The sequence below is a fragment of the Panthera onca genome, chromosome E2, assembly GCF_046562875.1.
Source record: "Panthera onca isolate mPanOnc1 chromosome E2, mPanOnc1 haplotype 2, whole genome shotgun sequence".
Lineage (NCBI taxonomy): Eukaryota > Metazoa > Chordata > Mammalia > Carnivora > Felidae > Panthera > Panthera onca.
In genome coordinates this window covers 3,813,159-3,837,587 of record NC_138353.1, presented here as the reverse complement: position 1 = coordinate 3,837,587, position 24,429 = coordinate 3,813,159, and the positions used below count along the sequence as shown (strand labels likewise).

Sequence of the window (24,429 nt, the reverse complement as noted above, 5' to 3'; positions counted from 1 at the left end):
GTGTGTGATCAGAGGTGGAAACAGTAGACGGTGGCCAAGGCAAGTCTGTGGGTCAGTTTATTGGAGGCAGGGGGGGGTCAGTCAAAGGGGGGGCTGGCTAGAGTGGGGTAGGGCAGCAGTTTGTCTGGCCCCCGAGAAACCCAGCTGGAGTCCAGGGCCTCATCTGCTTCGAAGCCGAAGTCTTCCTCCACCTTAATCTGGGGGAGAGAGGGGCAGGCATGAGCAGGCCTGGGACCTAGAGAAAGGCCGCTGGCCTCACCATTCTGCCTCCTCAGACAACCTCAGGCACCTCGGGGAGAACCCCAACAGCCCTGCCTTCCCTTCCACCCCTGTTCTCTGATCCTCCTCCTCCTCTGTCCCCACCTGCTCCAGTCCTCCGACCTGCCCCCTACCCAGCCTCCTCCAGGTCTCTCCCAACCTTCTCCATCCTCCTTCCTGCCCCCCTCCTACCCCTCCCTTCTCCAGGTCTCTCTCCTTCCTTTTCCACCCAAGTCCCCACCTGGCTTTTTCCAGCTTTCTCCTTCCCTGCCCATCCCGGCCCCTGCAGCCCAACCTGCTTCCTCCAGCTGCCCCAGCCCTGAGCCTACAAGGGCTGCAGGGCCCAGCTCCCACAGCACTGTCACAAAGCAGGAGCCCTGGTCCCACCTGCACTGGGGCCAGTTCTGGAGTCAGCACAGCTCCGGCTCGCCGTCCATCCCGGGGCCCTCGCCGCCTCTTGCGCCCGCTGGGCCCCTCACCAGGGGTCGGGCTGCTGGGTTCTGGGGGTGCGGGTGTCCTTCGGGGCGGGGACAGCCCCTCCTTCTCTGGGGGCTCGTTCTCCGCGTTGCCAGGGGTGGGAGCATCTGTGCCCTGGCTGCCCTCGTCCTGGTGGGGGGAAGGGGCAGCAGATGAAGGCTGCATCCCATCGCCCGGCCCGCCCGGCCCGCCAGGAGGCCGCGCTCACCTCCAGCACGATGGTGAGCTGGCTGGCGCGGTAGTCATCGCCGTAGGCATCCAGCACTCTCATGAGGAACCTGCTCCGGAGAGAGGCCCCCAGGGGCACAGCGTCAGCGTCCGGTGGTTCGGGAAAGGGGTTCGGAGCTCCCAAATCTGAGACCTGAGTGCCTGATACCTGCCCAGCCAGTGGGACCCTGGGCCGCACTAGGTGACCTCTCTTCACCTGTTAACTGTCAACAGGACGCCACAACCCTGTGTGGGCGGGTGGCCGTGAGGGTGACCCTGCAGCTAGACAGTGGTATCTCCTAGTGCTCACTGTGTGCGGGCTCAGAGAACATTCCGGCGTCGGCTGAGTTCTTTACCAGGAACCAAAGGGCTAGAGAAAGGTGCAGGGCACTCCTGCTGATGCCGCCTTCTCCGCTTCCGTCTCGGCTTCCAGGGCTTTGGGGTTCTTCTGTTTGTTTAAGCTCTGAATGCTACCTGTGGGCCGGCGCCCGGAGGAGTGTTTATCATGCAGTCTCATGGTGTGTCCACAGCAGCTCTGCACCCGTGTTCTCAGTGCTAGGGACACATTGGGGAACCAAACGAAACCCCTGTGCACACTGAGCTCAGTTTTGCAGGGGGACCATCAGCCAATCAACAGAGCAGAGTAAGCTGTGGGGCGCCTGGGTGGTTCAGGCAGCTAAGCGTCCGACTCTTGATTTCGGCTCCGGTCATGATCTCAGAGTCATGGGATCAAGCCTTGTGTCAGGCTCCGTGCTGACTGTGTAGAGAGCCTTCCTGGGATTCTCACTCTTCCTCTCCTCTCCCCCTGACCCCCTCCACCCCCACCCCCCGCCAGCACACACGTGCTCGCTCTAAAATAAGAAAAAAAGAGTAAGCTGGAAAAGTAGGGAGGAGAATACAAGGATACTTGGAAGAGGGCTTGAACCTCAGATGGACGGTGGGGGCCGCCTCACGGAGGCGAGGGAATGGCAGGAAAGCCTTTCTGGCTGAACGCACAGCGAGTACAGCAGCCCTGAGGCGTACAGCAGCCCTGAGGCGGGAGCAGGGGGTGTGCTGGGGACTCAGCTGGGAGCCTCTGCAGGGTTTTGAGCAGAGAAGTGACTTGGTCCGTCTTACTTTTTATCTTTTTTTAACTTCTAAAAAAAGTGTTTTTTAAGAATTATGGTAAGACATTCATAACATACGGTTTGCCAGCGGAACCGTTTTTAAGCGTGCAGCTTCGCGGCATTAAGTACGTTCACACTGCTGTGTGACCAACCGTCCCACCATCCGACTCCGGGGCTCTCTTCCTCTTCCCAGAAAGAAACCCTGCCCCATTAAACCACCACCATTCTCCTTTCTGCCCCTGTGACCTTGACTGAGTGCCTCGTATACGTGGTATCTTGTCCTTCTGGGACAGGCTTGCTTCCCTAAGCACAATGTCCTCGTGCACGGTGTAGCCTGTGGTGGGATTTCCTTCCTTTTTAAGACTGAATCATACTCTCACGTGCAGACATTTTGTTCCTCCGCTCACCCATACCCAGATGCTTGGGGCCTTCCACATTTAGGCTCTTGTGAATACTGTTAGGATCCTGGGTGGGCACACCTCTGCTAGTGACCTGCTTCCGATTCTTCTGGGGACACGTCCAGAAACAGAATTGCTAGATCTCATGGTAATTCTGTTCTTAAATTTGGGGGAACTGCCTTACCGTTTTTACATAGTGGCATTTTTTTTTTTTTTTTTTTTCTGAAAGAGCGAGTGCACACAGGGGAGGGGCAGAGAGGGAGGGGGAGAGAGAATCCCAAGCAGGCTCTGCACTGTCAGCACAGAGCCTGATGCAGGGGGTTGATCCCCTGACCCTGGGATCATGACCTGAGCCAAGAGCAAGTTCCCACGCTGCTGGTCCAGGGACCACACTGTGAGAACCACAGGGCTGAGCTCCAGATAGATGGTTCAGACGGTGAACCGTCCTGACTGATGTGTACTGTTGAGGGGAGTTTACCAGCTCCAGATACCTTCCCAACCTTGTGATGTTTCAGCCACGCAGGCCACTGCCGGCTTCGTAAGCTCTCTTGGTTCTACTGTAAAGAGGATGTTGGCTACTGGTGCAGATAGGAAAAGTGGTTCACCCAGGGTGTTGGGACAGGGGACCTGGGGGAGGTTAAGAGGCCAGGGAGAGGGTGGCAGGAATTGGACAAGGAGCCATGTCCCTGGGCCCAGGGTGCTGGCATCCTGGGTCTGTTCTGAGGTTGCAGCAGATGAGGGGGGGGGACAGAAAGCAGCAGCTGGGAAGGTTCATTCTCCGACGCGAGCAGACGGGGGGCTGGGGGGGTGAGATCAGGGTTAGTTCTGGATGCCTGTGAGGTGACCAGAAGTCACTGTCCAGCAGGTGGACACTGTCCAGAGCTGCAGACAGGATCGAGGGTTGGCAGCGCTTAGGTGGCCTTGCCACGGTGTTACAAGTGTTCCGGAAGTGCACCCAGAAACTTCCCGCACCTGCACCATCCACTGTAGTCACCACTGCCCACCTGCCGCTGTTGGGGAGCACCTGGCATGTGGTGACAGTGACACAGGAACGGGCTTTTTGATGTTGCGAATTTTCTATTTCATTTCAACGAACTAAGTGTGTCCTGACAGATGTTAAATTTCAACTTTAATGAAGTTTCAGGTGAAGTCGCCACCTGTGGGTATTCAACTGAGACAGGAAGCAGGCTCAGAGTCCCCCAGCAACACTGCCCGAAGCCAAGCCCGTGGCTTCACGCCACGCCCCTTCGTTCTCGCCCCGCCTCTCCTCGTCCCCCCCCCCCTCCCCCACCCACCCCCCGCGTCTCCCGGCCAGGCGGACTCCACTCCCGGCCCTGGCAAGCCGCAAGCGCTGGGGGCAAGCGCTGAGCCGACAGGAAGGGGGCCGGGAGCCCGAGAGGTGGCGGAAGCAGCAGCGGGGGAGCGGAGGCAGGGGGCCCGGCCTGACATGCAAGGGGTTACCTCCGCTCCTGCTGAAGCCTCCGGGTTATCCTCTGCACCTGGTGGAGCCTGTTCAGGACCCGCTCGTTCACCTGCAGGGAGGCAGCAGAGCGCAAGGGTCACCGGGACTCCCGTCGCTTACTCCACACGTGCCGTGCCGTGACCCCGGGAGCGGCCACACAGCCTCTCCCTCCATCCCCTCCACTCCGGTGGGCCTCCTTCTGTCCTGGGGGCTCCCCCACACGCCTGCACCGCTCCCTCAAGTCTGAGCTCCCACATTCCCAGTCAGGGACCTCCCACTACACTGCAGCACCCTCTCCCTGCCCCCCAGAACCTGGGCGCCCAGCCCCTCCTCTCGGCTCGTTTCCTTCCCACACTCCTCACTGCCTTCTCGCCCACCCACTTTTCTTCTTGCTCACTGTCTGTCTCCCCCACCGGGACATAAGCTCCAAAGGACAGGGACTTATGCCTGTGTCCCCATGCCTTGAGCAGAGCCTGGCAGAGGCGGTGCTCCACGCATACTTGCTAATAAATGCGTGACTTTCTGTCATGTCAAGTGTCGCGCAACACCAAACAGGCCAACTTGCTGGAGATTAGGCAGGAGCTGGCTACCTCGGAGCCATCAGAGAGACACAGATGAGCAGGTTCCGCCCCTGGGTCAGAAGACGTGGGCTCCGACCCCAGCCTGCCACTTTGCTGGGTGACCTTGGGCCAGTTCCTTAGAACCTCCCTGAGCCTCAGCTGTTTGCATTTGTAAAAACAGGAATAACACCACCACCTATTCCTAATGGGGAGTGGGGCGGGGGAGGTGGGGCTAAGAGCAGAAGCTCAAATGCCAGCTCCATTTGAGCAGATGATTGAGTCCCTGTGGACCCCAGCATGACGTGTTAAACAGGGCTGGGGTCCCCACTGCCAGCTGGGGCAGTGCAGGGGTGGGGCGTGGAGTGGGTGGAGACAGCAGGGAGCCCGGAGATGCCCTGTGCGGAAAGCCTTGGGTGAGCCTGGCACACGGTGGGTGCTCCCCTATGACAGGTGGGTGCTCCCCTATGACAGCGGTCCCTCTGATGGCACCACCCGGGTACTGAAAAACCCTGTGAACGCAGGATTCCCGGGATGAAATGTTACTGTTGTCACTGCTGTTGTGGAATCCCCGAGAGGAGTCCCCAGGGGGAAGAGTAAGAAAGCAGCGGTGGAGGAGGGAGGAAGGTCGGGGTGAGCTGAAGGACGGCGTGGAGGCAACCGCGGTCTAGTTCGAGATGTATGCTGTCTGGTTCGTGTACGTTACACCCGATCTGTCCACAAACCATCTAGTGCACGCCTGCGCGCACACACATACATAAAACCAAATGGCTCTTCGCGTCCTGTGCACATCCTAGCTGCCGTTGGGCGTACACAGCTTGGGCTTTAGTACAGCTTCAGGGGGGACGTTTTAGTACACGGGGCTGACTGCTCCCTCCCACTTGCCCCGTGGTCCTCCAACACCTCCTGTCAGAGCACACATCCAGCCAGCCCTGGGTGAACCGAGGTCCTGCTCCAGGCAGCCTGACGCATTCCTCATCCTAAGACGGCTTGAACGCCCACCCACGGTCTCCATCTGCCGCCTCCTGACCTCCCGCTCCAGCTCAGACCTCGTCCTGTCCTGCCCGGGCCACTACACCAGCCGCCCCTCTTCCAGCGCTCCCCATCACCACTGTGAGGGGTTGGATGGTGTGGGTGGAGTCCTAACTCTCCCAGTACCGCAGAACATGACCTTCTTGGCACACAGGGTCTTCACAGAGGTGTTGGAGTCAAAGGTCACTAAGTGGGCCCTGATCCAACATGACTGTGTCCTTCCAAACGGAGGAAGCTGGGGCACAGAGAGGCATGCACAGGGAGAACACCACATGAAGGCAGAGATCCACCGGTCAGGGAACACCATGACTGCCAGCAAGCAAGCCCGCCGCCGCCCTGACCTTGCCCTTCCAGCCTCCATAACTACGGGAGGGTGCATTGCCGTTACTTAGTACCTGGTGACAGGAGGCCTGTGACACTAACACAACCTAGCTCAGTCTTTCAAACACCCAGATCTGACCCTGTTCCTCCCTCCGTTTGAAAACTTTCAGGAGCTCCTCCTCCCTTCAAAACAAAACCAAACCCAAACTTCGTGCCCTGGTGTTCCTGGCCTTTCTAGATCTGGTCCCTGCCAAAGGTGCGTTCCTCATTCTCACCAAGGAAGCTGATGCTGTGATGCTGCGTATAGAACCTGTGTCTGGGGCAGGAGCCATGGGGATGGACAGGAGAAGGATCCAAGCGGGATTGAAGAGGCAGGATGGACAGGACGTGAGAGCCTGACGCGAGGGGTAAGGGGGACTTGAAAAGCCTGATCAGCGGGAGCACCAGAGGCATGTAGGAAACATCAGTGAGCTGATCTGGGTGGTCAGGGTCGCTGGTGAGCACACCGCTCTCCAGGTGCTTTGCATGTGCCCGACAGGTAACAGGCGCAGAGCAAACGAACCATGAATGAATAAATGAATGAAAGGTTCATTCAGCTAGGTAAGGAAAGCTGGCATATGGGCAGAGATGGGGAAGGGGTGGTGATTTAGGCCAAGGGGCCCCCAAGCCGAGGAATCCGCACTCACCTACCTGCTCGATCTCCCGGCAGCGCCGACCTAGCGCCTGGTACTTCCTTCGATTTAGTTCTCGCTGGCGCCGCCGCTGTCCCCGGGCGGCCTCTTCCTCTTCATCTCGCTCCCGGAGCCCAGAGCCGCCCAGACCCCCAGACACGAACTCCACTTCTGTCTCCAGCTCGCTCTCCAAGATGTGACCACCGAACAGCGGAGGCAGCGCCAACTCTGAGCCTGGCGGCGCTGAGAACTCCTCAAAGCCCACGGCTGCCATGGTCCTGCAAGGTCAGGGGGCTCAGGGACCCTGAACTCCCGGCCCCCAGCCCCCTCCGGATCCTTCAGATCCTAGAGTCCCACAGGAATCCGAGCCCCATCCCTTCGTTCCAGGATCCAGACCTCCAGACTCTTGCTCCCCGAGGATCCGAAGGAGTTCAAGCCCCCAGCCCTTCATCCCAGGATCCAGGAGCCCAGGCTCCCGACCCCTGGTCCTAGGATCCAAAACTCCAGACCGTAGCTTTCTCCCCGCGGATGGCCCAGCACAGACCCTGGTCCCTTAAGAGCGCTAAGCGAAAGCAGTTGCATGAACTACAATACCCATCCACCCTCAGCTAAAAGCGCAGACGGCTGCACGTGCTGCAACCGCAATGTCTCTTGGGAGTCGTAGTTTTATGCAAAGCCACTCACCCCTCTCTCTGTTCCAGTTCCATGTCTGTCTCCCTCTCCGGACGCCGCGGGTCTCAGAACTTCCAACCTCGCAAACCTCCAGGTTAAGTCGTTCGCAAAACTACTTGTCCCATCAGGCTTTACGGCCGAGGCATCCGGGACTTAGCCGCTAGGCCTTCTGGGGGTTGTAGTTCCCTATTTCCGGCTTCACTCCCCACCCCCTCCACCTCCACCCCGAGTCCCGGCTTAAAGGCCTTGCTTTCTCGTCGCACTCCTCTCCTAGTGTCCGAGTTGTCCCCGTCTTTATTCTTGTCTCGACACCTTCTCGCCCGGCTACGGCGATTCTCCGCTTAGCAGCTTCAGTCCTCGGCAGGCCGTAAACCGGACAGATCCGTCTCCTCTCGGACTCACCGCTTCTCCGCCTAGCGGCAGGAGCTAATAAAGTTGTTGTTCCAAAGGCAGCCCAGGGCGGGAGCCAATCAGAGCGCAGCTTTGCCGCGACGATGGCGCGAAGCTGAGACGTCATCGGTGAGCGTCAACCGCTGTCGGGAAGCGACTCGCCTAGAAACCGTCTTGCCGGCTGGGAAGAGGTGTGTGCGCTGTGGACGCGGGGAGGGCGGGAGCCCTGATTCCTGGGGCCGGGGGCCGGCGTGCGCAGGGAGGCAGGAGGGTCTCATACGCGCAACTGGACTTCTGAGGCTTGTCCCCAACTGCCGCCTCAGGGGCCAAATCTGTCCCGTGATCCGTTGGGTTTGGCCTGTGCTGCGGGGATTTCGGGGGGTTATAGTTTTAAATTATCCACTTAAATGATCGCATGGAAATTTTGAAACAGAGATTCTGCGTCAAAGTTCTGAATCTTTTTTGTTGAAGAAAGAGCACCTGACAACATGTTTGGCCGCTTGGCCAGGCGTGTCTGCAGCTGCGCCTCGGCTGCGCGCTTACATTGGCCGTGAGGCCCCCGGTGTCCGAGTCCCGCTGCTCCCGGGGGCCCAGCCCCCAGCGTGCTTCACTCGACACATTACCCATGCAGCCTCTGTTTTTATACTTCCTTCCAGGGACGGCAGTGTAGAAGGGAAGGAAATGAGGAAGGGGGGTGGTTTTATGGAAAGGAAGGAGGAACGGGAAGGAGGAGAGGTGTTTTACGTTAAAAAAAAAAAAAAAAACAGTGGGATTGTATCTTGATGAGTAGTGTTTCCCATTCTTTTCCACCTTCTGGGACTCAAAGAAAATACTAATTTTGTCCAGCGCTTGGAGTACGTGAGGAGGCTGCTCATGGCCAGAGGGGACCGGCCTGGGGGCTCTAGACACCTTAGGCCCCACCTGGTTGCCCTGATGTCTAGGGAGATCAATATTTTAGGATATCTGTCACTCTTTTGGGGCCCTACAGTTTTGGGGAGGAGTCTCTGTTATAGGAGAAAAAAGGATCGTAGGAGACGTCCAATCTCAAAGAGAGGATGTGAATTTTTTTAAGTCTTAGGTGGTGGCATGAGGGGCGTGCTGTGTCTTGCCCAGTGACGTGAGTGTGAGAAGGGTAGGTGGTGGGAGCTGTGACCGGAGACCACCTGGTTCTGGGAGGTTTGTTCATGGAGTGATTCACTGGGTATTTATTGAGCACCTATTATATGCCAGACACAGTTAGAAGCTGAAGAACAAAGCAGATGAAAACACCTGTCCTTATGGAGCTTGCTTGCTCGCTCGTGGGGTCGATCCAATAAGGACCAGGGCCTTCTTGGGGAGAAGCCCCCTCTCGTTAATGAAGGGGGGACCTCGCTCTCCCTTCCCATAGGTCTCGGCATGTCTCTGGCAGATGAGCTTCTGGCTGACCTTGAGGAAGCGGCGGAAGAGGAGGAAGGAGGAAGCTATGGGGAGGAAGAAGAGGAGCCGGCGATCGAGGATGTGCAGGAGGAGACACAGCTGGATCTTTCCGGGGATTCGGTCAAGAGCATCGCCAAGCTGTGGGACAGCAAGATGGTGAGCGGGCTGTAAATAGGGGCTCCCTGCAGGGGTGATGTGCGCCGTAGCTCTTTTTCCTGAAGAGTTCCGAGTTCCGACTCTCCTGTCTTCCCTGAGCAGTTTGCTGAGATCATGATGAAGATCGAGGAGTATATCAGCAAGCAAGCCAAAGCTTCAGAAGGTAACTTCCCCCTCCCACGTCCCTCCCCTGCCCTGCCCCTTGGCTCCTCTGCTGCTTGTAGCTTTGGAAGTTCGGCTTGCCTCCTTCTCAGACTTTTTGAGAGCCCTCTTTTCTTTTCTTTTCTTTTCCTTTCTTTTTTTTTTTTTTTTAAATATTTATTCATTTACTTTTGAGAGAGAGCGCACAAGCAGGGGAGGGACAGAGAGAGAGAAAGAGAGAATCCCAAGCAGGCTCCACACTGTCAGCACAGAGCCTGACACGGGACTCGATCTCACAAAACTGGGAGATCGTGATCTGAGCCGAAACCAAGAGCCGGACGCTTACCTGACTAAGCCATCCAGGCGCCCCTTTCTTTTTCTTTTCCATCCCAACCCGGTTCCCTTCTCTCCTGAGAATACATTGCATCATGAAGCTGACACTTCTTAAGTTCTTGCCAAGCGCTTACTTGCTGCAGAAGGACTCCCCTCAAGGCTTCTCAAGTGTCAGTGATTCACGTGTCCGGTTAAGGGTTTTGCCACCTCCGTAAACCACTCGTTTCATTATTTACTTTACATTTTTCTCTAAAGCAGCATGCTTTTTTCCTTCACTTTACTTAAGAAGGAGGGGTGCCTGGGTGGCTCAGTCGGTTAAGCGTCCAACTTTGGCTCCGGTCATGATCTTGCGGTCTGTGAGTTTGAGCCCTGCATCAGGCTTTGTACTGACAGCTCAGAGCCTGGAGCCTGCCTCGGATTCTGTGTCTCCCTCTCTCTCTGCCCCTCCCCCACTTGTGCTGTCTCTCTCTGTCTTTCAAAAATAAATAAATGTAAAAAAAATATTTTTTAAAAAGAAAGAGAAGGAACATTACTGCTATCGTGTGTGGAAAACTGGTATCATTTGGTAAGTAGTGAGTGACCCTGCAGCGGGCAGTTATCGGAGCACCAGCTTCCAGGAGTGCTGGGGTGTCTCGAGCGCTCAGCTCAGCTCTGACAGGTTGCTCAGAGCTTGCTCGCGGTCTTCTTGCCAAGGGGGAGCTCTGGGATGGAACTGACTGCTGAAGCGGCCACGGGACGCTGTCGGGCACAGCAGCGGTGTGGTCAGACCTGCTCCCCGCTCTTCGCTTCTTTTCTTTAAAGTTTTCCTGAGGCACTCAGTGGCGGGCCCCTGGAGGCACCGGGTGCCCTGGGGAATCCGCCCAGCTCTCCACTCTGAGCTCAGGCTCTGGCGGAGCTGACAGGCAGGTCCAGGCAGGTGCTGGTGGGCAGCACCTGCTGGGATGGAGGGGGCTCCGGACGCTGGAGCCGCTGGAGGGGCGGGCTGACCCCAGCTCTGGGGCCAGGGAAGAGCCAGTACCTGAAATGGACTTTGAAGCGTGAATCCACACACCAGACGGAGAACAGCGGCCGCGTGCCCTGGGAAGGAGCTGTGCGTGTAGAGCCTCGCTTATCTGCTGTGCTCGTGGCGGCAGAAGAAAGTGCCAGATCCTGCAGGGTTCTGAACACCAAGCTAGGGGGCTTCTCCATCTGACGAGCTGTGGGGAGCAGTGAAAGTGGCGTGTCGGGTCAGGCTCAGGGTTAAGTCAGACCTGATGTCACCGGGCATCTAGAGTGGGAGGCGGGCACGGGACATCTCAGCACTGGGTGGCGGTTGTGTCTAATGGATATGCAGGTTGTGCCGAGGGAGCAGAGACGATTCCAGGGTGCCTTCCGAGTCCTAGGGACGTAGAGACACTTGAGCCATCAGAGTTAAGAATGTGGATTCTGGGGCCATATCTCAGCTCTGCCGTCTGCTGGCTCTGTGACATCAGGCCATGTCCCTCCATTTCTTTCTGTGCAACATTGGTCTAATTTGACGCCCACACCTCTGGCTGGTTGTGGGTAAGAGGTTAATGCCTGCAAGATGCTTGGGACGGTGGGAGACACACGGTAAGTCCTGTGTGTGTCAGCTGCTGCTTCTGCTGCTGCTGATGATACCTTCACCGTCGTTGTTATCGTTGTTGAAACCTGGAGAGGAACGTTTCAGAAACCGATGTGAGGAAGGGATGTACCAGGGGGAGGGAACAGCATATGCAGAGGCCCAGAGGAGAGCAAAGCAGCCCTGGGTGCTCAGGCACTGCAGTCAGCCCTTTGGGGCGTCATGAGAGGGTGGGGCTGGGACGGTACAGAGGCCGGCGGATACCCCGGAGTGGCACCAGTGTGCCAGGCATTGTTCTGGGCACAGGGAGGGGGCAGCCCTGGGAAACAGACGCAGTTCTTGTTCTCCCAGGGCTTCTTGGCTTCTGGGAGCCTCAGACTGCCATCTGGGGAGCTAGGCCCGTGGCCTCGTGGTGTGGGAGCCGCCCGAGGGTTAGTTCCAGGGCAAGATGGGGTCATGACGCCTGGAGGGCGCACTGGAGGGGGAGAGATGGGAGGTTTGCAGACATGCACACCCACCTCCAGGCTTACTCCTCCAGCCCCTCCAGCCACACCCCGTCTCCCCCCAGGTGCGGGAGCCTAGACACACACACCCCCAGGCTGTTTTTCCCCCTCACAGTGATGGGACCAGTCGAGGCGGCCCCTGAATACCGGGTCATCGTGGACGCTAACAACCTGACCGTGGAGATCGAGAACGAACTGAGTGAGTGCCCTGAAGGGCGAGCAGAGATGGCCCTGCCTGGCGTCCCTCACGGCCCCCTCCAGTCCCCAAGGAGGGCAGAGGCAGGATCCTGGTCGCCTTCCCCACTGGCCTCCCCAGGGTCCTGCCCCCAGACTCCTCATTTAGTTCAAGTCCAGGTTCGGCTGCTGTAGCAGAGTGGCTTATTTGAGAAGGAAGTGTGTTTTCCTGTGATGTGAGAGTCTGGGTGAGGACCCCAGGCCTAAAGTCGCGGCATCTGGTGTCAGGCCCTTTCTGTCTTGTTGATCTGCCACCTGTGTCAGGGTCCAAGGTGACTGCCCACCTCCACATCCCACCGGCAAAAGAGGAAGGAGGAGGAGGGCACAGTTCTTTAAGGGGTGACCTGGAAATTGCATGTCACTTCAGATCACGTGTCGTAAACCAGAACTAACTCACGTGGCTGCGTGCAGCAGGGAAACGGCGTTTTTGCTGGGTGGCCGTGAGCCCCGCTAAATTCAGGGCTTCAGTCACTAAGGGAAGAGGGGCAGTGGATGTTGGGGACAGCCAGCGGAGTCCGCCTGCCCCCTCATCAGACACCTCGCCTCTCTGTCCACTTCAGACATCATCCACAAGTTCATCCGGGATAAGTACTCAAAGCGATTCCCCGAACTGGAGTCCCTGGTCCCCAACGCACTGGATTACATCCGCACAGTCAAGGTGAGTGCACCAAAGTGGGGACTCAGGAAGAACTGAGTGATGGGGGGCAAGGCCCTGCCCTTGGGCCCCCGGGTCTAAGGGGAAAGACTCCCCTCAGTCAGCCTTCGGCCACTGGGAACAGAGAGCAGGTGAGCGGCCTGGAGCCACGGCTCCCGAGGGCTCATCTGCCCTCCCCGTTCTCTTGAGGCCAGGAGCTGCTCTAGGCTTCCCAGCAAGAAAGGGGTGGAGCCTGGAAGGAATGTTCTCAAGGCTGCTCTGCCCACCTCCAGGCCCACTCCTTCCCTGGGTGGGCCTCCCAAGAAGGGCCTGGAGCTGGTTGAGGCCGAGGAAGCAGGGAGGGAGATGAGGGGGTGCCCCGTGTCGGCCAGCGCTTCTCTGGCCGTGCTTGGAGCAGGTGGCATTTGAGTGGAAATCTGAAGGTTGATGCAGGGGAAGCCGTGCAGAGACCTGGGGGAACTTATGAGCACCAAGACCCCGAGGCGGCCGGCGGTGGGGAGACAAAGTTGGTGAGGCCGGATGCCATCTGACCTCCAAGGCTTTGGGCCTTACAGGAAAGCCCTGGGAGGGTCAGGCCCAGGTGGAAGCAGGGACACGGGCGAGGAGGCTCCCTCGTGAGTCCAGGAGAGGAGGATGGTAGGGGGCCGTCCGCGCAGGGAAGCAGCATGGTCGTGTTTGTGCTCCGAGTTGACACGGGTGGCGGGGCCTCCCTGGGTGGCTGGTTCTGGATCAGCAGTGTGGTGCTGATGCCCTCAGCAGGGAAGTTCTTGGAACTGGTAGGAGGTCCTCTGTGTACAGAGCCCAGCTTTGCCAGTGTCCCCAGAAGAGACCCGGGTGGCTGCATGAGCAGGAGAGGTTCTCGGGCCTCCCTGAGTCTCCGGGCCTCCCCTCTCTTGCCCTCTCACCCCCAGGAGCTGGGCAACAGCCTGGACAAGTGCAAGAACAACGAGAACCTGCAGCAGATCCTGACCAACGCCACCATCATGGTTGTCAGCGTCACCGCCTCCACCACCCAGGGGTGCGTGCTCAGGGGCGAGGAGTCACCGGGGCCCCAGCAGGCCCATCTAATGGCAGAGGAGGATCTCAGGGTCCCAGTGGGCGGGTGTCTGTCTCAGGAGGACAGCTCATTTCTGTCCCACGTGTGTGGAGTGAGTGTGGGGCCTGGAGGTCCTGAGTGGTGAGGCAGAGGGCCAGCCTGGGTTACAAGCGTTTGTCTCGGGCACGTTCCCCCTCGGTGGGATGAAGGTGTCCGTAAAGGCAGGGACCTGGTTTGGGGCCCTTGGTGTCCGCCTGCCCCTGTGGCATCCGTGCTGTGTCTAAGAGAAGGACGTGTCCTTAGCTCCAGAACAGCCCTGTGGCGTGGAGACCTCCCTCGGGCTGCACTTCTGCTGACTGAATAAATGCTGACCGAGCGCCAGGCACTGTTCTGAGGACAGAGAGAACTCAGCAAAGCAGCTCCTGTCTGGGGAGAGGCAGGTGTACCCGCAGGTCACAGGCTGGAGGGCGAGTGTCAGAGTGCAGACAGGTGCCGAGTGGCCTGGGGCGCAAGAGGAGGGGCACCTCTCCAGACTGGGGCAGGTGGCTTCCTGGAGGAGGTGACGACTCAGCCTCATGCAGGGGCCAGGGTCTCTAGTGGGAGAACACTGGGCTCTTAGCTCGCCACTGGGGGGAGCAGCCTTGAGCCTCAGCCCACTGGGCTTTGGTTGTAGGGGCCTAGGGCGGGCTCCACGGTCCCTCGTCTGTGCGTCATAAGCGCGACGGGGCAACTGAGGGAGGGAGGGGTATGGCCGGGTTTGGTTGCTGGCTCGCAGCTCTGTGGCCGCCGGGTCCCTTCGCCGTCCTGCCCTCGGGTCCCCTCTGTAAAGTGACAGTGAAGACAGCCCACCTTTGTGGTTTCCTTCAGCAAGTACTAGCCCGGCACCTTCCGTGTGCCAGGGTGTGCTGGGCACGCTGCTGAGAATCTGGGTTGGGGTCCCCTTGGGGGGCTGCTGTCTAGCGCCAGAGGTGGACGGGAGGCTCGGTGGATCGCAGCTGGTGATGGTGCCCGAGGGAAGCAGCAGGGCCGGAACCTTGGTGCTCGGAGAGGCTGAGGCCTGGAGGATGAGGAGGGGCCGGCAGGGGCACGTGGGCAAGGGCCCGGCCCGGGCTGACAAGCGGTGCTGACTGAAAACCTAGGATTCCCAGCAGCCCTCGCTTCCAGGCTAATAGCACTTACGGTAGCCCTGAGGCCGCACACGTGCATCCACACATATATGTTGTGCCTACACGTGTGTGCGTGCACACACGTGTGTGTACCCACGCACGTATATGTACACATGCGTGCATGCACGTGTATGTGCTGTGCCTACATGTGTATATGTGCGCGTGTGCGTGCACATATACATATGCTGCACCTACACGTGTATATGTGCACTGTGCATGCATGCATATATGCTGTGTGTACATGTGCACACATGTGTGTGCGCGTGTATATGCTGTGCCTACACGTGTATGCGCGTGCACGTGCGTGCATGCATGCACGTCATACCTACGCATGTACATGTGCACCTATACATGCTTGCGTGCATGGACATATGTGCACACACGTGCACACACGCATATATGCTGTGGCTACACGTGTATATGTGCACACGTGCGTGCATGCATATACGCTATGTGCACATGTGCACGTGTGCACACACGTGCGTTTGCGCATGAGCACACAGCCAGAAGGACAGGGCTCCCGTGCCCGTCAGGTAGGGTACACAGGAGGGGCCGGGTCTGTCCCAGCCACGTCCCTAAGTCCCGAACCACCGCAGGCAGCAGCTGTCGGAGGAGGAGCTGGAGCGGCTGGAGGAGGCCTGTGACATGGCACTGGAGCTAAACGCCTCCAAGCACCGCATCTACGAGTACGTGGAGTCTCGGATGTCCTTCATCGCGCCCAACCTCTCCATCATCATCGGGGCGTCCACAGCCGCAAAGATCATGGGTGAGGTCCTGGGGCAGAGTGGGGGCAGAGGGCCAACCTTGGACAGTGTGATCGTGGAGAAGCCACACCCCTCGTGTATGAAACGGGGCATCTGGCCCAGGGCCCCAGTGCCCTGTTCTCTCCCTGTCATCCCTCCTGGAGATCACAGAGGTCGGCCAGCCTGCTTGTCCTGCAGACCCGCAGAAAGAATGGTGGCCCTGAGGAGGGCTGGCCTGACCAGCCCGGAGGAGGTGGTGTGGCTGCTGGGGACCCCGGCACTGCTCGGCCAGCACGTCCCGGCAGCTCCCGGCTCCGCACAGACCCCTGGGCTGCCCAGCATAGGCGGTGTGAGCCGTCAGGACCATGGTTTCATCCGTGAGATGGGGACAGCAGTCCTGGTGACGGGTTGGGACTGAAGGGTGGGCCTCCTCAGACTCCTTGCGGTCTCCGAGCAGGCGCCCCCTCGGGCTCCTAGCCCCTTCAGCTGAGGGGCTCTTCGGGGACCTGGGTGGAGCAGCTGTGTGCTAGGTTGCTCGGCTGCCATAACAAAGTAGCACAGGCGGGGGTGGCAGGCAGTGGGGGCCTTAAAAACCAAGGTTCGTTGTCACGGGGTCCTGGAGGCTGGGAGGCCAGAAGGCGGGAGCAGCGTGTCGGCAGGCCGGGTTCTCAGCTTGCAGGGGGCCGTCTGCCCAACTGGCCTCTCCTCTGTGCATCTGTGTTGTCCTCTCTTCTTGTGGGGACACCGGTCGTGCTGGGTCAGGGCCCATCCAGTGATGTCATTCCCCCTGAATCCCCTCTTTCGTGGCCTCGTCGCCAAACACAGCCACATTCTGAGGTCGTGGGCGTGGGGCTTCGACACAGGAATTTGGGGAGACACGGTTCAGCTCCTAGCGCAGCCTGGAGTGGCAGGTGTGTGCGGGGCTGTGGTGGTTTCGGGGCGAGATCACCTCAGGTGTGGATCCTGCCTCCCCCTCACTGACCTCCCATCTTCACGTGCCTCAGTTTCCCCAGTGGTGATTGACGGTGTGCTACTTTCCTGTGACTTCCGGGCTGAAATCAAGGTGTCGGCTGGCTCCTGCATTGCTTTATGGAGGTTCTAGGAGGAAGGAGCGGAAGGAGTCTGCTTCCGGGCCTTTCCTGGCCTCCAGAGGCTGCCTGCACCCTTGGCTCCGGGTTTTCCCCACCTTAAAGTCTCCTGTCTCACATCCCTGTGACTCTCTGCCTCTCCCTTCAGCTTACAAGGACCCTTGTGCTTCATAGAATCCTCCCCTTCCTCCCGCCCCTCTCAAAGTCCTTAACTGTGTCTGCAAAGTCCCTTCGGTCCTATAAGGCAGCACGAAGGTTCTGGGGACTCTGACGTCAGCTTCTGGGCGGGGGGCGCTCTGCTCACTTGCAAGTTACCATGCCTTGATCGCTTACCTAATCCTTAAAGACGCCTAGTGCGGAGCCTGGCACACAGCAGTCCCCCATGAAAGGTAAACGTTTTTATCTGCAGCTTCTCTGCGCTGGGCCTGGGGACAAGCCCACAGGAACCCAGGGGTGACTGACACCAGGCCCCGTCATCAGAGCGTCCCCAGCCTGGTGGCCGCTGTTCTAACACAGAGCAGGGGCTGTGTAGCTCTGTAGACTCTGGGGGCTCCTGTTGGGCCGCCTCCCCACTGTGCACCCTCAGGCAGGTGGTTTCACCTCTCTGGGCCTCCTCGGAGTCCTCCCTCCGAAGCGGGACCCATCAGCCCTCCCTAGCAGGGCCAGCTCGGGAACTCAACCAGAAGCTCAGGTTAAGGCACGAAGTGTGCAGTGAGCCCCCAAACAAGTGCCGTGTTTCCTTTGACCTCCTCCCTCCCTCTCTCCTGCCGCAGGGGTGGCTGGGGGCCTGACCAACCTCTCCAAGATGCCCGCCTGCAACATCATGCTGCTTGGGGCCCAGCGCAAGACGCTGTCCGGCTTCTCGTCCACCTCTGTGCTGCCCCACACTGGCTACATCTACCACAGCGACATCGTGCAGTCTTTGCCCCCGGTGAGCCGCCCTGACACGTGGGCCCCGTGGAACCTTCTGCTGTGGCAGAAGCAGCCTTGTCCGGGGGGCAGTGTGAGCCTCAGCAACTTGCCCCTCTGCTCCCCGGTTCCCACTGGTCACAGCTGACAACAGTGGTCAGGAGCTCGGACGACAGGGTCACATGGAGCGTAAGAACAAGGACCCTGGAGCAGATGTGCTGGGCTTGGGATTAACAACGGGGCAAGAGATGTGAGCTCTGTGTCTCAGTCTCCCTGTCTGTAAAATGGGGGGGATAGAACCTGCTTCCCAGGGTTGTGATGAGGACTCTTACGTATGCAACACCTTCAGGTCACGCTCGCACATAAGAAGCAACATAAGCATTAGCTTGTGAGGTGCAGGGGTCCCCAAACCACCTCCAGCTTCAATAACCCACTAGAGGGAGGTGCAGACTCACTGAGCTGACGCACTTGAATTGTGGTTTGTCACGAAAGGACAGACTCCCAGCAGCCAAGGGAGGAAGCGGGTGGGGTCGGAGCCAGAAGTAGCAGCCACGGCACTTCCAGACCTCCTCTCCCCGTTGCCCATGTCACTCCCAGCCTCCACACGTAACAGCGTGCGGGGGAATCGCCACCAGGGAAGCCCCACTGAGCCTCCAAGTTGGGAGTCTTCTCTGGGGTTGAGTTGTGTAGACCGGACCGGGTAGCCCATGTGGCTGATCTGGGTTCCAGGTTGACTGAGATCCTGTAACCCAGACACCCCCCTGAGCGTCTCACATGGTTGGTCTCTGCCTTGTCCAAGGTCCCAGGCCAACAAAGGCTACCTCCCAGAGCTGAGGGCCAGGCCGGAACTCTTAGGGCAAGGCTGCTTTTCGCCACGCGAGCCACTGCTAACTTTGTTATCGTTATGTATCGAGACATGGCTGTGGGTTTACGCGTACCATCTTGGTGCATCTCAGATCATGGGCCACCTGCCTTTCGTGGCGCAGGACACAATTTTCTGATGCACAGATGGATGTGTTCTATTTTAATCACTTTCTTTTTAGCGTGTGACAGTCTTCCACTGCAGTAATATAGATGTCTGTGCAAAGGGGCTCAAGTTTTTGAAAAGTGGGCTGAAAGAAAACAGCAATGGTGATAGTTTGTTGCGGTAACACGTTATTACAGGTTTTCACAGTAACGCGTGGCAGGGACGGTGAAGTGCTGGAGGGCAGAGGGTGAGCCCTGGTGCCTGTGGTTTCTGAAATGCTCAGGGCTCTCAAACGAATTCTCTCACTGACTCTGCCCCTTCCTGCTGCTCCAGGATCTCCGACGGAAAGCGGCCCGGCTGGTGGCCGCCAAGTGCACGCTGGCAGCCCGCGTGGACAGTTTCCACGAGAGCACAGAGGGGAAGGTGAGGCACGGGCGGGCGTCTGTGTGGGTCTGTGGTGTGTCCTGTGTCCTGGGGGGAGGCACCATCAGGGGACCCAGCACACACGAGCACTGTTCTAAGTGTGCGGGGGGGGGGGGGGGGGTGTCGTGTGTTAGTGTCGTCGTCCAGCCCTGTGGGTCAGAAGTCCGCCGAGGGTCCCGCTGTGCTGAGATCCAGGTGCTGGCACAGCATTCCCTCTGGAGGTTCTTGGGGAGGATCCGCCCCCTGCCTTTCCCAGCTTCTGGAGGCGCCTGCTGCCCGGGGCTCGCAGCCCTCCTCCGTCCACACTGCTGGCAGCGTGGCGTCTTCTGTCTCTCCCTGACTCGAGGCCTGTCTCCACGGGTCCTCCTCTGACTCCTTTAAGGACGCGGTGATGACGTGGGGCCCACGCTGGCCATCTAGATCGTCTCCCGTCTTCACATCTCTCACCTGATCACACCCACAAAGTTCCATCCGGAGCGGAGACGAGGATGTGGACACCCTGGTGGGGCGGTTTTGCCTGCTGCACCGGGACCTGTCACCATCCAGACCGTCATTCAGTTCGCCTCTGTGTTCCTCAGCAGACCCGCTCTGTGAAAGGGGATGTGTTTTGTGTCTTGTGCACTGGCGTCCAGACACCCAGCCTGGCACAGTGTTCAGGGTTGTGATCTCCCTCCTTTCTCTCTTCCTCTCAACCACTGGTCGAGATGCTGGGGGTACCGCAGTGAGCCGCTCAGACCAAAGCCCTGTGTGCGCGTGCACGTTCTGGTTGGGGGCAGGGCGAGGGGGCCAGGGACATCTGTGCTGTGTCCAGGGACGCCGTGTCACTGCTGCGTAGGGGTCCAAGGGTGCCAGGCTGGTGGGGGAGGTGGACGCTGTTCAACCAGGATGTCGGGGGCGGGGGGCTTCTCTGAAGAGGTGAAGGTGTAATGCACGTACACCTGGGTCAAGCTAGCAAGCAGCTCCCGTGAGTGCCTGGGGGAAGAGACCCAGGAGGAGGGAGCGGCCAGTGCGCAGGCCCCAGCCTGGCGGTGGGGCGGGGTGGGTCCTGCAGAGACCTCGCTGCAGCAGAGGTGCTGGAGGGGGGTGGCATTTGGGGTCTCTCTGAAGGAAGAGCTTGCTGGGAGAGAAAGCACGGAGGTGAGGCTCCTGGGTGACCCCACTTGCAGAGGCTGGGGCCAAAGGCTGGGGAGGAGGCGCGGGCCTGGGGTTGGCTGTGTTGCATTTGAGGGGCTGCCTGCACCCCCATCGAGGAGACAGTTGTGTGTGTAGTGCAGTGAGGAGTCTGGGCCCGAGAGTGGACGGGTCCCCCAGGCCCTGATGGGACCCTCACGCCCTCCCCAGGTGGGCTACGAGCTGAAGGACGAGATCGAGCGGAAGTTTGACAAGTGGCAGGAGCCACCCCCTGTGAAGCAGGTAAAGCCGCTGCCTGCGCCCCTGGACGGGCAGCGCAAGAAGCGAGGCGGCCGCAGGTGGGTCCCGAGGCCCGGGGTCAGGAGGAGGGAAAGGGAAGGGGCTCACCCACCAGCTGACCCCCGGTGCCCATCCCCAGGTACCGCAAGATGAAGGAGCGGCTGGGACTGACCGAGATCCGGAAGCAGGCCAACCGCATGAGCTTTGGAGAGGTCAGAACCCCGACCCGGACACTTTGCCCTTTTCCCACTGCGGGGCCTCAGGGGTCGTCTTTGTCACAAGCGCTGTCCCTCTGTCCCCTGCCACGTTTCTCCTCTCTGCTGGGGCACTACCCCCGCCTCCAGTCTCTCCCCCACATCCATGCACCCCTACACAGCACTCTGTGCCGGCCCTATCCCCCCTGCCCCCCGCCCTTCCGTACATGTCCTTCCCCTGGCTTCACCTCCGCCACTCTCTTCTCTGAGCATCACCCTGCTGGTCCTGCAAGAACTAGCTCGAGTGTCCTTTGGTTTGCGAGCCCGGCTTCGGTTGTTAACGCCGTGCACGCACGTGTGCGTGCACACACGGCCCCTCTCGGGGGTCATCTTGGCCCCGCAGGCACCTGAATCAGGTGAACGGCCGGGTGTCTAGCTGATGGAGAGTCTAACTCCGGGATGCCTTCTCCTCCCACCAGATCGAGGAGGACGCCTACCAGGAGGACCTGGGCTTCAGCCTGGGCCATCTGGGCAAATCAGGCAGCGGGCGGGTACGGCAGACACAGGTGAACGAGGCCACCAAAGCCAGGATCTCCAAGACACTGCAGGTACAGACCAGGCCTGGGCGGGTCCAGGGGTGAGGGGGCACCGGTGGGCAAGCCCGGGGCCAGCCCAGACGTCCCCTGCCCCCACCTCCCCACAGCGGACACTGCAGAAGCAGAGTGTGGTGTACGGAGGGAAGTCCACCATCCGCGACCGTTCGTCAGGGACAGCCTCCAGTGTGGCCTTCACCCCACTCCAGGTACTGGACGCCAGAGTCAGGCGGCTCCACTCCCAGCTTTCCCAGCAGCCCTGGGCTTTAGCCTCTTCTCCTGTGAGACAGGCACACGATCGAGCTCCTCACAGGGCTGGTGTGGACGGGGCATCAGTGAAGCCCCTGGAGGGCATGGCCCCCCGGTGCTCAAGTTAACAGGGACAGAAGGGACACGGTCCTGCCAGCAAGCGCAGGCTGGCTTTAGACTCAGGCTGTGGGCGACCCTGTGACCTCGAGCGGGCTCAGCCCCTCCCTGAGGTGCTGGGTGGTTGGGACAACCGCAGGCCCTCGTAAGAAGGTTCATAGCTGGCTGGGAGGGTGAGGTCCCAGCCCGGCCAGTGCACAGGATGGAGCCACTGCGTCCGTCCCTTCCTTGGCTTACGCGCCCACAAAAGAGGGCTGGTGTGTCCCACGGCATCGAACAGAACAGCTTTCCTCTGTCAGCAAGGGTCTGCTGAGCACCTAAGTCCCCTGCACCGTTGGAAGAGCCGGGGGTAAAACCACAGACACCAGGCAGTAAGCCTTGCCTTTGTGGACCTTATGGGGTGGCAGGTCAGGTAGGTAAGATACACAGCCTGTCGGAAAGTGGAAAGTGCACGGAGAAGAGGGGGTGAGGGGTCAGGTTGGAGGCCCCCAGGGAGGCCTCAGCCGCGAGGTAGGATTACCGTGTGGAGGATACTGGGAAAGGTTCCAGCCACTGCGGGGCCCCCAGCGTGGGTCCCTGTCCCTACCGGGGTTGGTGTGATTCGCACCACGGCGGCAGGGGAGCCGCTTCACTCTGTGACTCGGTTTCCTTACTCAGGAACCAAACCGGGTTGGCTGTTCTGAAACTGTTTTTAAAATCACCTGGAGGACCTGTTAAATATTCAGATGCCCAGGTCCTCCTTTGGGGCGGGGGCAGTTTGGTGACTGGCAAACTGTCCTCATCACCTGGAGCCCCAGGACCATTGAGAAGGGCTCCCTGACATTTCATGATCCTCTTACTGGGGCCGGGTGGGGCGGGGGGGGGACCTGTCAGCGGCCAGCCCAGCTCCCCACCCCATCGTCACCTCCCCCGCCTGCCCAGGGCCTGGAGATTGTGAACCCGCAAGCAGCCGAGAAGAAGGTGGCCGAGGCCAACCAGAAGTATTTCTCCAGCATGGCCGAGTTCCTCAAGGTCAAGGGCGAGAAGAGCGGCATCATGTCCACCTGAGGGACTGTACCCAGCTGGCTGCCCCTGAAGCTACGGGCCCTGCCCTTCTGAAGAGACCCGGGTCAGGATCGGGCTGGGAGTGTCCCTCAGCAGCCCTGTGCCAGGACTGTCCGAGGAGGCATGGGAGGAGCCAGTCCCCTGAGCACCAAGATGGCCTCCCCATCTTGGGGGATAGAGCCAGTCTTCATCATGCTTCATCTTTTTTACCTAGAAAGGGAGATACTTTTGGAAAAAGTGCAATTAAAAGCACATTATCAGGTTCTGTTCCTGGGGAGTGATCATTTGTCAAACACCTGCACGACTGGAGGAGTCCGCTGTGGGGCTTGGGGGACAAAGCTGGGGCTCCCGATCCAGGTGGTGTCTGGGCCCCACCCTGGCCCTTTGCTTCCCTGTCCTGGATTCCAGGAAGAGCAGAGCCCTCTCCGTCTCCAGACCACTTGGAGAACGTCCATTGTTTTGATGCTCCCAAGTGATATGGCTGCCCAAAGCCCCAGCCCTGAAAACGGGCCAGCCGGGGTGGCTGTGGGGTCTCAGGTGTGCAAGCCTCCATGCCAGAGGTCCCTCGTGAGGACGTGAAGGACGCCCAGGACCTGCTCGGTGTTGGGCTTCCCATCAGGGTCCGGTGTGTGGAGTGGTGAGCCAAGCCCCGATCGGGCCAAGCACACAGGCTCCCTGCTGGCAGGGACTCAGTGCTGTCAGAGTTCCTGCCAGCTCAGCAAGTGGAGCCCCCAGGCTGTCTTGGAACCGGGGCTCAGCCAAGGTCTCCTTCACTTTGGCTGAGAGGCACGTGGCCTATAGGCAGGTGGGGACAACGCTGGCAGCAGAGGCAGTCCCAGCAGCTACCCTGCAAGAGCTAATTCAGGAAGAGCCCCACACGGGGGCCCGTTTGCTGTGCTCTGGAGCCGGGCTCCACAGAGTGTCGGAGCCTGGTCACTGACCCGTGAGGGCAGTGCCCCTCTTAGTTACCCAGGAGGTGGGTGCACAGCCCGCCCTGCACCTGTGCCCGCCTTCCCCCCTCCATCTCTCGCTCTCTCCCTGGGGCTCTAGCCGGCTGGGTCCTCGCTGAGATCTCCCTTCCTGTTCCTGTCTCTGGGCCGCCCCCCATCACACTTGTTCTAAGTGTGTCTCAGTTCAGGGCTCAGTCTGTGGACCTTAGCAGCTCTCTGAGTCTCCTCTCTCACATCAGAGTCTACATCACCCCAGGGGATCCTTCTAGCGGCCGGCCAAATTACCTAGGTCGCTTAGCTGTGTCCCCATGTTTATCCTGGAGTCTTTAGATGAGCCCTGTTTGGAAGTGACAGCCTTTGCTGATCTCTGCTGATGGGTCTGCCCGGGGGAGGGCGCTCTGCCCGCCCCTCTTCAGAGCCTCCACCTCCGTGGCCAGAGTCAAGAAAGAATCGGAGTCACCTGGTGCCGCAGTCCTGCATAGTCTTAGAACAGAGATGCTCAAAACTGAACATGCTTGAGAATTACCTGGATGGCTTGTTAAAACCAGGGTTTCAGGGCCCAGAGTTTCTGATTCAGTTGGTCTACGGGGGAGCTAAAAAATGTGCATTTCTAATAAGTTCCCAGGTGATGTTTGTGCTGCTGGTCCAGGTACGTCACTGAGAACCCACTGCTCCATAAAATTCTCTGTTAGATCAGCTGCATGTTGGAATCATCTAAGCAGATTTAAAAATTACTATCTGGTTCATATCCTCGAAAATTCAGATTTCATTCATCTAGGGTAAGCCCTGAGTGTCTGGCTTTTTTTTCCAAGCCACCCAGGTGATTCCAATTGCAGCCGAGTTTGAGAACCACTGATCTGAATCCTTGCTACTCAAAAATGCGAAGTGTGGACCATCAGCATCACCTGGAAACTTGTCAAAAACCAGAATCTGGGATCTGCTGAACCAGAATCTGCATTTTAGCAAGTCTTC

At 59.2% G+C, this 24,429-nt stretch overlaps 2 protein-coding genes across 2 annotated transcripts; one reads left to right on the top strand and one right to left on the bottom strand.

Annotated features, from left to right (window-relative positions):
- Window positions 1-41: 41 nt before the first annotated feature.
- TFPT (TCF3 fusion partner) lies at window positions 42-7,575 on the bottom strand. The gene is made up of 6 exons (XM_060652662.3): window positions 7,174-7,575; window positions 6,509-6,767; window positions 3,908-3,978; window positions 944-1,013; window positions 646-864; window positions 42-197 (listed from the first exon to the last, which is right to left on the bottom strand). The coding sequence occupies exons 1-6, from the start codon at window positions 7,194-7,196 to the stop codon at window positions 78-80; spliced, it is 762 nt and encodes a 253-aa protein (XP_060508645.1). The 5' UTR covers window positions 7,197-7,575; the 3' UTR covers window positions 42-77.
- Window positions 7,576-7,635: 60 nt separating this feature from the next.
- PRPF31 (pre-mRNA processing factor 31) lies at window positions 7,636-22,776 on the top strand. Its single transcript, XM_060652529.3, has 14 exons — window positions 7,636-7,742; window positions 8,939-9,123; window positions 9,226-9,286; window positions 11,795-11,878; window positions 12,474-12,571; window positions 13,480-13,586; window positions 15,367-15,536; window positions 17,375-17,532; window positions 18,811-18,900; window positions 20,242-20,369; window positions 20,450-20,522; window positions 20,984-21,112; window positions 21,208-21,306; window positions 22,385-22,776. Exons 2-14 carry the CDS (start codon window positions 8,947-8,949, stop codon window positions 22,508-22,510), a joined length of 1,500 nt encoding a protein of 499 aa, XP_060508512.1. The 5' UTR covers window positions 7,636-7,742; window positions 8,939-8,946; the 3' UTR covers window positions 22,511-22,776.
- Window positions 22,777-24,429: the final 1,653 nt, after the last annotated feature.

Excerpts from the sequence above, each read along its gene's own strand:
- TFPT (XM_060652662.3), bottom strand. The coding sequence starts at position 7,196 with ATGGAACTGGAACAGAGAGAGGG. Across the intron at positions 3,979-6,508 it reads GCTGCCGGGAGATCGAGCAG|GTGAACGAGCGGGTCCTGAA; the intron begins GTAGGTGAGTGC and ends GCCTCCCTGCAG. Across the intron at positions 198-645 it reads CAGAACTGGCCCCAGTGCAG|ATTAAGGTGGAGGAAGACTT; the intron begins GTGGGACCAGGG and ends TCTCTCCCCCAG.
- PRPF31 (XM_060652529.3), top strand. The coding sequence starts at position 8,947 with ATGTCTCTGGCAGATGAGCTTCTGGCTGACCTTGAGGAAGCGGCGGAA. Across the intron at positions 13,587-15,366 it reads ACCGCCTCCACCACCCAGGG|GCAGCAGCTGTCGGAGGAGG; the intron begins GTGCGTGCTCAG and ends GAACCACCGCAG. Across the intron at positions 18,901-20,241 it reads ACGAGAGCACAGAGGGGAAG|GTGGGCTACGAGCTGAAGGA; the intron begins GTGAGGCACGGG and ends CGCCCTCCCCAG.